This window comes from Sprattus sprattus, assembly GCF_963457725.1.
Source record: "Sprattus sprattus genome assembly, chromosome: 7".
Lineage (NCBI taxonomy): Eukaryota > Metazoa > Chordata > Actinopteri > Clupeiformes > Clupeidae > Sprattus > Sprattus sprattus.
In genome coordinates, this window is record NC_137926.1 from 10,054,180 (window position 1) to 10,066,679 (window position 12,500).

General features: G+C 46.1%; 1 protein-coding gene across 1 annotated transcript in view; it reads left to right on the forward strand.

Moving 5' to 3' along the window:
* Positions 1-12,321, forward strand: part of cdh13 (cadherin 13, H-cadherin (heart)) — a 423,509-nt gene extending 411,188 nt beyond the window's left edge. The window contains 1 exon segment of the mRNA XM_080841504.1: positions 11,455-12,321. Within this exon segment, the coding sequence (XP_080697630.1) occupies positions 11,455-11,462 (8 nt within the window). The 3' untranslated portion in view covers positions 11,463-12,321.
* The last annotated feature ends 179 nt before the right edge of the window (positions 12,322-12,500 follow it).

Genomic DNA, 12,500 nt, shown 5'->3' on the forward strand with positions numbered 1-12,500 from the left:
GAGGGGGAGAGTGAGAGAGAGAATGTGTGTTTGAGCGAGAGAAAGGGAGGGAGAGAGAGAGAGAGAAAGAGAGAGAGAATGTGGATTCTGGATCTGCGTGTTGGAGAAGTCCCCTGGAGACAGGAGAGTGGCTGTGCTTGGCTGAGATTTGTGTTGAGTTGATTTCACTCTTTCTCTCTTTCTCTCTCTCCCTCTCTCTCTCTCCCTCTCTCTCTTTCCCACTCTCCCCTCTCTTTTGCTCCCTCGCTCCCTCTCTCCCTTTCTTCTCCTCGTTTACCCTCACCACCTCTCTCTCCCTCTGTTACTCTCGCTTCCTCTCTCTTCTGTCCCTTTCTGTTTGCTTCTCTTTCTCCCTCTTTTTGCTGCCTGTCTTTTACTCTCTCCAAGTTGAATTCTTTGTTGTTTGATTAGCATGCCTGTTCACACACAGCATAGCCAAAACCAGTGTTTACAATAAAATAACATACTCAGAGTAATGACAGAAAAGGATCGCATTGATATCATAGCTCTTTCTCTGCTGTTGTTTCATCGTGTCTGTGTGTCCACCCAAACTGTTTTCACTGGAGCCGGTGGAGATGCAGTAACTGGTTCACTGGAGTCGGTGGCGATGCTGTGGCTGTGTTCACTGGAGCCGGCGAAGATGCAGTGGCTGGTTCACTGGAGCCGTAGAGATGCAGTGGCTGTGTTCACTGGAGCCGTAGAGATGCAGTAACTGGTTCACTGGAGCCGTAGAGATGCAGTGGCTGGTTCACTGGAGTCAGTGGCGATGCTGTGGCTGTGTTCACTGGAGCCGGCGGAGATGCAGTGGCTGTGTTCACTGGAGCCGGCGGAGATGCAGTGGCTGTGTTCACTGGAGCCGGCGGAGATGCAGTAACTGGTTCACTGGAGTCGGCGGAGATGCAGTAACTGGTTCACTGGAGTCAGTGGCGATGCAGTAACTGGTTCACTGGAGTCAGTGGCGATGCTGTGGCTGTGTTCACTGGAGCCGGTGGAGATGCAGTAACTGGTTCACTGGAGTGGGTGGAGATGCTGTGGCTGTGTTCACTGGAGCCGGTGGAGATGCAGTAACTGGTTCACTGGAGTCAGTGGCGATGCTGTGGCTGTGTTCACTGGAGTCAGTGGCGATACTGTGGCTGTGTTCACTGGAGCCGGCGGAGATGCAGTGGCTGGTTCACTGGAGTGGGTGGAGATGCAGTGGCTGGTTCACTGGAGCCACTGGAGATGCAGTGGCTGGTTCACTGGAGTGGGTGGAGATGCAGTGGCTGGTTCACTGGAGTGGGTGGAGATGCTGTGGCTGTGTTCACTGGAGCCGGCGGAGATGCAGTAACTGGTTCACTGGAGTCAGTGGCGATGCTGTGGCTGTGTTCACTGGAGCCGGCGGAGATGCAGTAACTGGTTCACTGGAGTCAGTGGCGATGCTGTGGCTGTGTTCACTGGAGCCGGCGGAGATGCAGTAACTGGTTCACTGGAGTCAGTGGCGATGCTGTGGCTGTGTTCACTGGAGCCGGCGGAGATGCAGTGGCTGGTTCACTGGAGTGGGTGGAGATGCAGTGGCTGTGTTCAATGGAGCCGGCGGAGATGCAGTGGCTGGTTCACTGGAGTGGGTGGAGATGCAGTGGCTGTGTTCAATGGAGCCGGCGGAGATGCAGTGGCTGGTTCACTGGAGTGGGTGGAGATGCAGTGGCTGTGTTCAATGGAGCCGGCGGAGATGCAGTGGCTGTGTTCACTGGCGCCGTAGAGACGCAGTGGCTGGTTCACTGGAGTGGGTGGAGATGCAGTAGCTGCTGGTTAAGTAGGAGGGCGTGTGGGAGAGAAGCAGTCATTCATTACAATGAGAGGCTCCATCTCCAGCTCCAGTTCTAGCTCCAGTCCTCTCCTCCTGCTTCCTGTAGTCTTTCCCTGTGGACTCCTCCTGTAGCCTGGCCCTGTATCCTCCTCCTATGGCTTATGTCTGTAGTCTCCACCTGTGGCCTCCACCTGTGGACACCTCCTGTGGGGTATGTCTGTAGCCTCCTCCTGAAGCCTGGTCCTGAAGCCTGGTCCTGAAGCCTGGTCCTGTAGCCTGGTCCTGTAGCCTGGTCCTGAAGCCTGGTCCTGTAGCCTGATCCTGTAGCCTGGTCCTGTAGCCTGGTGCCTGTTCATGTCAGGGTGATGAGCCAGAGAGAGAAGAGAGCCGCACTGTAGCATGTCAGGGGACGACTAACACCTCTGACATTGACGCTAAAGCAGCTGCAGTGACTGCACTAGGCTACCTGCACCCCAATCAGGCATAATAAATCAACTGCCGAGTTCCCTGAGGGGTCAGCTATTGGCCAAAAGATAGCTTGTTGTGGAGGAGATAGTTTGATTTGTTTGTTTGTGTTTGTGTTTGTGTTTGTGTTTGTTTTTGTGCTTGTGCATGTGCACGTGTATGTGTGGTGCGTTTGTGTGTTTGCTACTGTGGGTGAATGTGTGTGCGTGTGAGCCAGTGTGTTTGTAAGGGGGTTTGTGTACATTTGTACACTTGTATGCACTGGTGTGTGTTTGTGTGTGTGTGTGTGTGTGTGTTTGTGCATGTCATAGGAAGCACTGGAGTACACCTCTATGAGTGGATCTGATAGAGCCATAGCATAGCGTTAAATCCCTAGAGGGGAAAGGAAATATAATTAATCCAGAAAAAGGGAAATAAGCCTGTGAGGCCTTTCCTCCCCTCCTCTCCACTCATCTTCTCCTCACTCCTCCTGTCCTTTCCTCTCCTCCTCTTCTTTCTCTCCATCACTCTCTTCCACTGATGTTTAAATCCTTTTTTCTGCCGAGACGGGCGCTTTGGCTGTTTAATCCCGTCTGTTACTGATCCCCTCTGAACAGGCAAGAGGCAGCAGGCGCTCCTCTCTCTCTCTCTCTCTCTCTCGCTCTCTCTCTCTCTCGCTCTCTCTCTCTTTCTCTCTCTTTCTCTCTCTCTCCCTCTCTCTCGCTCCCTGGTGCCTTCAATCAACCTCCCTCGTTGTTTTTTTGACGTTCTGCTCACGGCACACCTTCCCTGATAAACTGTCACCCTCATTTCTCTTAATTAATTTGAGGAATGAAAGCTAGACGTCCTTTTTTTCCTTTTTTTTTTTCTTTTGAAAAGCAGCAGTCCGTGTGCCTGGCCTGTCAAGTGCCTAGCGGAAGGAGAGGATCCAGACTGGCAATGCGAAACAAACTGGAAAATACTAAATGTCGTGGAACATTATCATACTAAGTTTTATAATGAAATTGTTTTTAACCAAGACTTTTGATAGTCAGTGAATGAGTGAGTGAGTGAGCGAGTGAGCGAGTGAGCGAGTGAGCGAGTGAGCGAGTGAGCGAGTGAGTGAGTGAGTTAGTGAGCTAGAGAGCGAGTGAATGATTGAATGAATGAATGAGTAAATGAGTTTCAGGTTGAGAGTTACAGGAGTGATTGAGTGCCTGCATGAGTGTGTGTGAGCAAGTGAATGAATGAGTGAGACTAAAAGAGAAGAGTATAAGACTAAGTGTGAAAATAAGAGTTAGAGAAATGGTCAATGATATTGTGAATGTGTGACTATGTGATATAGTGTCCCCATGGAAACTTAACAGCTCTTCTTTGCCTCATTCACAAGAGGTAAACTGTCAGGGTAGAGAAGAGACTGGAGAAAGGAGTAGAGAGAGGGGGAGAGAAAGAAAGAGAGAGAGAGAGAAAAGGAAAAGGAGAGAGAGACTTTCCAATAAATGTTTTATTACAGTCTTAAAAATATACAAAACACTTCAAGAACAAATGTGTGCAAAATTAAAAAAAACATGCTTTTATTTAAAGGAGCAGGAATTCTCCAAGAAATGCACAAACTGCAATGTATCGTCTACAACCACACACCAACACACTATTGTGACACCATGTTTGCTAATAAGGACATACATCTTTGAGCCAAAGTGTACAACATGACAAAGAAGTGCACAAGTCAGCTGTAACCTTTTGTATACTATCACAGTGCATAGTATGTCACAATTCTCTAATCATGTTCAAAAAATCAGTACTAAACCCAAACCTGCCAGAGCACTCCACAAATAGTTATATTCTACACTGTCAAAAGCTTTTTTTTGGGGGGGGGGGGCATAGACACCAGACCAAATTGCAGGTTAAACAGCTTACCTATATCAAAGACAAGTCTGATAAATTAAATATTATTTCATTATTCAACCTGTTCATCTGGTCAGGGTGCATTACCTGCTCCAAAACTTCTAGTCTGATCGCCGGATGCTTTCGAGAGCAATTTATATTCAGCACAAAGGATTGACTCCATGGTCTTGTATTGTTCATTGATTTTGTTTTGCAGTGCATGTCATCTCTTTAAGATAGCAGAGTGAGGGTTACTCTCAAGCAGCTCAGTGGCCCTTAGCAAGACTGACTGTACTGTAATCTGTAGAACGAACGATTATGAATACATCTTTTTTTGTATTCTTTTCTCCTAGAGTAGAATAAAAAGACCTCAGATGGTGCATCCATCAGCTCCTCACTTTGAAAGGGGGCCCTGATCAGCCCTGAGCTGTCAGCCAATGAAGGCTTTTATTTGGCGTTAGGATTTTCAGTGTTTAAGTCTGATGTCTGTTTGGTTTGCTAAATTCAAAATTGGTCTGAAAAACCAGCTGGAATAAGAGAGCAGTTTCTACACAGACTTTTATGTTTGAAACCATCAATTCTGTCCTGTCTGGCCAACAACATAAGGTTATTATAAGAGTTAACAAATGTGTGCTGTTTCTGTGCACTGTGAAAGTTTTTCCAAATGCACACGAGGTCATTTGAGTTTGTTCTCTCTATGAGCTATCTGCGGCTCAACGTCATTCCGGTCGATTGTATGTTCAGTGCCGTTAAAAGGTCCTCCAAGGAATAACACTTTCTCAGATTCACAACTGCATATAGCATTATCTGAAGGATGTGCATAAACACAAATAAACGGAGTGAAATTATTCTCAAAATGGGCTCTGAGTACCCTTCACCTTGGCTTGGTAGGAAATAGAAGTAAAAGTCCAGGAAAACAGAATAATTACCCCGCCGTTGTTGGATGTGTTGTGACTGTTGATAGACAGGCCATCAGAGTCTCTTGTGCAGACAGCTGCATTGTCAGTGTGTTTATTGAGCAAATAGTACTAATCTAATCTATTCTGATTGGTACAATACAGCCCTCTTGCTTCTTGCTCTGGCCTAATTTAAGTTCAAAGAAACAACAGAATTTCCACCATAAAGAAATGAAAATAATGCATAAGAGTTGTGTGCACAGTAGCATCCTTTACATTTAGTCATTTAGCAGATGCTTCTATCCAAAGCAACGTACAAAGGAGCATCATAAAACACTGAAAATGTGGCTTTAACAAGACGTTAAGCTTGAGTCAGAATTTTCTTCAGACAGTAAACTTTCTGCTCAGTAAAACTGCCCTTGCTCAAATCGGTTCAATATCAGGGAAACAGCCATCGATGCAGACATTTTTCTTGTGTTTTGTTTCCTTCAGAAACGATTTTATATCATCCACACTGTCACTGCGACTGGCAAACCCCCTCTGATGTAGGCTACTGGTTACACTACAGTCAGAAAAATCACTCTCACTCTCATTATTCGTTGCACTTAGATCAATGAGGCCGTCGCTCTTTTTAGCTTCTCTGTTTGTTTTCTGTTTCTGTTCTTTTTTTGTGGTTCTTTCTGAACACTTTCCTCCATTTCCATTAAGGAAGTTTCATTGACATCTGGACAGCCCAGAACCTGATCGCCATTGACTACAGAATCATTGCTACTCTGTGAGTTGTCTGTACTTTCAGGCTTGGCGTTGTTTTCTACTGAGTTTCTCCCATGATGATGTAGCAGAACTGCCTTCCCCATTAACAGGCTTGTCATTCGGGGTTGCCCCCATCATTCCTTTCAGTAAATCTGACACATCTGGCCCTGTTCTATCCCGTGGCTCATTTACCAGCACTGGAGGTTCAATTTCACGTATTTCTTTGTCATATACACAGAAAAACAGAGTCAGACTGGGCATTGAAATTCTTATGACAAGACACCGCACAACAATAGCCTCAACTTCCAGTGAGGAGGATTGTAATTGGCTCCTGGCTGTCGACTTCCAGTGAGGAGGATTGTAATTGGCTCCTGGCTGTCGACTTCCAGTGAGGAGGATTGTAATTGGCTCCTGGCTGTCGACTTCCAGTGAGGAGGATTGTTATTGGCTCCTGGCTGTCGACTTCCAGTGAGGAGGATTGTAATTGGCTCCTGGCAATAAATCAATCAGCTGCATCCCCAGCACTTTGCCCTCCAGTCTCCTCAGACTGCTTCTCGCCCACATCACTGTTATGCCTGCCAGTGTTTACGTTATGACTGTTCGCATGACCTGATTTCACCCTTTTTTTCCCCGTACGAGATGTCCAGTTTGGCCAAAAAACAAAACACTTCAAACCACCTGTTGTTGCATAGACAACATAGTTAGAGTTCTCCACAGCGATGATTAGAGTCAAAACCAAATCAGTTATCTTTTGAGATCATATACACAAATTGCCTGAAAGACGCTCCATTTTAGAAGAGGGGATTTACTTGTGATTGGTATCATCAATTAAAAAGAGTCCAATTTGCCATTACGTGATAACTTTTGTGTTAAAACCTCATCTTTAATAAATGGGGGAACATTTGACAAAGTGACTTTCTTTGATGGAGCAGTGAGAGGAAGAAAAGAGGTAAAAATGCCGTCCACCACTTCCCCACTTTCAATCAGATAATTTGCCAAATCAACTGTTCTTAAAAACTTAAAACAATCTCATTATTCACGGGGGCCATTGACCGAATGTAGCCCTACACCTTCTCCTGCAGCAAGGAGCCAATTACAATCCCTCTCACTGGAAGTCGACAGCCAGGAGCCAATAACAATCCTCCTCACTGGAAGTCGACAGCCAGGAGCCAATTACAATCCTCCTCACTGGAAGTCGACAGCCAGGAGCCAATTACAATCCTCCTCACTGGAAGTCGACAGCCAGGAGCCAATTACAATCCTCCTCACTGGAAGTTGAGGAGGCTATTTTAACAGCATGACGCTGCGTAAGGTGTTCAAAACTCTCAAATACCTGGAACAGCCATGCTCCTAGCACAGACACTAGAAGCAGACGCCCGGGAAACACCAGAAGTTACTCTTACATGATAGTTCCACTGAACCAAGGATAACAAAACCTTAAAGCTTTAAGATAAAAAAACATGAAGTGGAAAAATAGAAATTAAATAAAAATAAAAAGATAGAGCACTCGTTTCTCACTCACTCAAAACGCTCTTGCTTCGCCCACTCAATCAGTCTGTATGCTCAGAGAGAGAAGGAGAGAGAAGGAGTGAGAATGAGAGAGAGAGAGAGAGAGAGAGAGAGATAGAGAGAGAGAGAAGGAGAGAGAGAGAAGGAGAGAGAAGGAGTGATAATGAGAGAGAGATAGAGAGAGATAGAGAGAGATAGAGAGAGAGAGAGAGAGAGAGAGAGAGAGAGAGAGAGAGAGAGTTGTGGATAGGGGAATGATTACACTGAGGCGTGGCGTGCCAGGTCAGAGGTCGTGTGAGTTATCATGTTTGCCCCAAATCCAGCTGACTGCTGCCACAAGCACTTTCACACAATCAGGGTGACGGAAATTAGATCAAACAGCACTCTGGATCTTCCCTCCTCCCTTTCTCTCCCTCCTCCTTCTCCTCATCTCTCTCTCCCTCTCCCTCTCTCTCACCTCCCGCACACTCTCTCCCTTTCTCTCCATCTCCGTCTCCCTCTCTCTCCTCCCTCGCTCCCTACACCTCTCTCTCTCCCTCTCTCTCCTCCCTCTCCCTCTTTCTCTCTCTCTCCCTCTCTCCCTCCTCCCTCTCTCTCTCTCTCCATCTCCCTCTCTCTCCTCCCTCGCTCCCTCATTCCCTTCACGTCTCTCCTCCGTGCTGCCTCAGCTGAGGCCAGCCCCTCCTCTCCTGCTGTCATCGCTCTGCTGGAGAGAGAAGGCAAGAAAACCACAGGGAGGAAAGAAAAGAGAGAGGGAAGGAGAGAACACCACAGGGAGGAAGAAAGAGAGAGAAAAAAGAGGAGTAAAAAGAGGTGTGTGTGTGAGAGCGTGCCCGTGTGTATGTGTGTGTGTGTGTGTGTGTGTGTGTGTGTGTGTGTGTGTGTGTGTGTGTGTGTGTGTGTGTGTGTGTGTGTGTGTGTGTGTGTGTGTGTGTGTTTGTGCTTGCACGCATGCCCGTGTGCCCATGTGTGTGTGTGTGTGTGTTGGGGAGGTAATCTGTATCTGTTTTTTGCTTGAGCTTACGGCCGCTCAAAAGAAGGCAAGGTGAATTGATTTAGTTGGGTGTTTTTATCTGGCACCTCAGGGGACTCAGAATGGCCCGGTGTGTGTTTTCTCTTTGTGCCCACATGCATGAGAGAGTGTTTGAGCCTTTGTGTGTGAATTGAGTTTGCCAACACCCGGAGTTTCAGCACACGTTTACATTAGAGGTAAACGTTTGCTCCGGCAACTGTCCCTGCCCCCCCCACCTCCCCCAACCCCCACCCCCCACCCCCCCATTCTCAGCTGAAATGTCCCCTCCTTCAGCACCCTTTAGCGCCCCAGCACAACTGAAGTGGCTCCTAAAGAGTGAGGGCCAAATAGCATGGAGTTACGTAGAAAAGAAGAAACCAGTGGCGGGGGAGGAATCAATAGCGGCCTCCATTAAATATCCTCATCCATTGAATCTGGCACACTTCGATCGCCTTGGAATTTCCGCGGTCTCCAGGCCAATTCATTCTGGACTACCTTGCAGAATTACAGCTTCTTAATCTTATTTTGAGGACTTGGGCATTGGGGTGGAGGGGATGATGGTTAAGAGTGGTTGTGTGTGTGTGGGGGGCAGCTGAGAGTGCATATGTGTGTGTGATTAGTGCAATAGGCATAAGAGGGAGGAGCAAACTCTTTATCTCTCTTTCACACACTCACACACACACAGACACACATGATGTATAATGCTTACACAAAAAACGTTGCACCGCAAGACTCATCTTCTGAACTGGGCCTGTTGGCAAACAGTGGAGCTGTAGAGGAGACTCAGGATTCCGGAAACAGCATTCTGCAGATGGACAAGCACCGCACACAAACACACACCTAGATAAACACACGTCAATTAGTACGCACCTTGTGAGAAAGCACAACACACATACACACACCTAAATAAACACACATCAATTAGTACGCACAACAGACATACACACACCGAGATAAAATCACACCTGGTGTATAACACACCTGGTGAAAAGGGAGAGGCGAAGTGTTGCTGCAGGAGCAGAGGATGTATGGATGTATAGGATCAATAACTCTTTCTGGACTGTATTTGCGCGCAAATGTGAGTGCATTTGTGTATATCCTCCAATGTGTCTGTCAGAGTCAGTGATAGCTGGTGTGTGTGTGTGAGTGTGTGTGTGTGTGTGTGTGTGTGTGTGTGTGTGTATGTTTGTGTGTGTGTGTGTGTGTGAGCGTGTGTGTGTGTGTGTGTGTGTGTGTGTGTGTGTGTGTGTGTGTGTGTGTGTGTGTGTGTGTGTGTGTGTGTGTGTGTGTGTGTGTGTGTGTGTGTGTGTGTGTGTGTGTGTGTGTGTGTGTGTGTGTGTGTGTGTGTGTGTGTGTGTGTGTGTGTGTGTGTGTGTGTGTGTGCGCGCGCGCGCGCGCGCGTGCTCGCACATATATCTGTCTATTATTCTCTGTGCTCAGTGACAGGTGAGGAAGGATTGCTGTGTTGGAATGTCATTTTTAAATAACAATTTCTGCAGCGTAGATGTGAAATTATAAATCTATACAGAATGCCCACCAGCCAGCTCATGCATATTTAAAGTCCCTATATGGCAAAGCAATATAAAAAATGTCAAAAATCTCTCTAATCCAAATATTCGGTCTGAAAAGAATGGCTTAAGAGTAATAAATGTTGCCAGGGCAACCGCAGCTCCCCTCTGCTCAATTACGGTGCTTTAAATTTCACCCGGAATGCGTTGGCATGTGGTCGGAGGATCTGGTGAAAATGTCACGCAAGAGGCTCGGCGGTGGGTTTTTAAGTGCACTCCGGAGCATGGGGAGGCCGCTGCTGTGCTTAAGCCACTCAAACGTAGAGGCTCAAACACAAGTTTGAAATGTCATCGGGACACTGCCGGCTCACTTAAAATGCACTTGGGTCAGGTTAAGGGCGCTGTTGCGGCCCAACTTTTTCTCTCTCTTTCTTTCTCTCTCTCTCTCTCTCTCTCTCTCTCTCTGAAATATACAGGTCTGGTTTTTTTAAGAAGCAGAATTAGAGTTGTGAAGAAATAACTGTTTTGTTCAAAACATCCAGTTTACCCACACAGGAACACATTCTCCACACAAGAACCAGTTTTCCCACACAGGAAAGTGTACAGCCTCTCAGTGGTCATTAGCCTGGATACCAGCCTGAACTCCGCCCACATCATTTTTGGTCTGGGAGATTCAGTCTGGACTTGAGCTAGTTGGGAGAGATTCAAGTTTTTGGAAAAGTCGAAAAAGCAATCTAAACCAATCAAATTGTAAGGGCGGGCTTTATACATTGATGGACAGATGATCAACCAACGCTTGAGTTGAATTACCCGGGAGATTCGAACTCCGACCAAGATGGCCGCGTCTCGGGAGCTTAGTGTGGAATATTTTATGTGAATTAAGCTATCTACACGACTTTTTAATGTCTACATTGACTCGGTTAGTTGTGTATGTGCAACACGAATGTTGCAGAGTATTGTTTGTCTTAACTAAAGCTCTCTAGACCATTATTGTTAGGTCATTGCTAACGCGTACACCAAAAACCCATTGAAACACACTGTAGCTAGCTAGCCTTGATGCCAATTAAGTAACGTGAGCAGGCATATCTCAACAGATATTGACAGCGCATTCATTTTGAAAGATGAACAGAGAAACGCGATCAAGGCATTTGTCGATTGAAAAGATGTGTTTACCGTCCTTCCTACGGGATCAGGTAAAAGTTTAATCTATCAGATGGTAATACTACGTTGCTCTGATTGGTTCTAGGTATCCAAATCAGCGAAGAGGCATTTTCTTTCCTGGTTCGTTGAAACACGCCCCATAATCACAGCCCAATGGTTCAGTATCAGACTATCATGAGTATGACATCGTCAGGCTAAGTGGTCATTTAACATCCAGAAGAATATTTACGGGCACCTTCCAAACTATTTGCGCTTCTGAACGCCACAAAACGATAGCAACCAGTCTCTTACGGTATGTCTCCAGTGTGCTTGTGACTACTTTGGCATATCAGACACTGCATGTCTGGTGTTCTCAGGACAACGCCAGATCAGTCACCCCTTAGTTACTAATCAGACACACTCCTGAACTCCTCTTGACCTGTCTTGTCTTGCATTTTTTTCCCTTTTTTCTCTCACACATATTCTCCTTCTCTCACTTCACTCTCTCTGTCTGTCCCTTCCTGTCTCTCCATCACCTCTCAGGCTTGTAAATTCTGCGGAACCTGTCTGTAGTCCTCTCGCGAACACTGAAGACAACGTCACCACCACCTCCTCCACCACCACCACCACCACCACCTCCCTGCACCCCCCCACGCTATCAAGATGGCAGAGAGAGAGAAGAGGAAGTGACCTGTTCCCAGCCTGTTCTATTCTATTCGAAAGAAAAAAAACAAAAAAAACAGAAAAAAAAAATGAAAAAAAACTTTAGCTTTGGTAGCCTAGCTCCTGTCCACTTCTATTTCCTCTGTTCCCTACGGATTCTTTTTTTTCTCACGCAATCCAGCATTGAGCCTCTTCCCATTCCCCCCTCCTGATCTCTTCTTTTTTTTCTCCTCGTTCTCTATCTATCTATCTATCTATCTATCTATCTATCTATCTATCTATCTATCTATCTATCTATCTATCTATCTATCTATCTATCTATCTATCTATCTATCTACCTACCTATCTATCTATCTATCTATCTATCTATCTATCTATCTATCTATCTATCTACCTACCTATCTATCTATCTATCTATCTATCTATCTATCTACCTACCTACCTATCTATCTATCTATCTATCTATCTATCTATCTATCTACCTACCTATCTATCTATCTATCTATCTATCTATCTATCTATCTATCTATCTATCTATCTATCTATCTATCTATCTATCTATCTATCTACCTACCTACCTATCTATCTATCTATCTATCTATCTATCTATCTATCTATCTACCTAACTGTCTCAGTCTCTCTCTCAGTCCTTCCCCACCCTTCCCTCTCTCCCTCCCTGCCTCTGGACTCTGTTGTGGACAGTGCTGTTTACTAGGACGCCCCTGCCGGGGAAGGCTTCATAGGATGTTGTTGGGGGTGGGGGTGGGGGTGGGGGGTGGGGGGTGGAGGTGGGAGGTAGGGGCAGTTGGACTTGTTGATGTATTTCTTTGTTTTCTTCGCACAGACTACTGTATATGAGCTTGTTAACTAATGTGAAGGAAAGAGTTTTAAAAAGCCTGTTTGTTGTCTGCAGTGATTGATTGTGG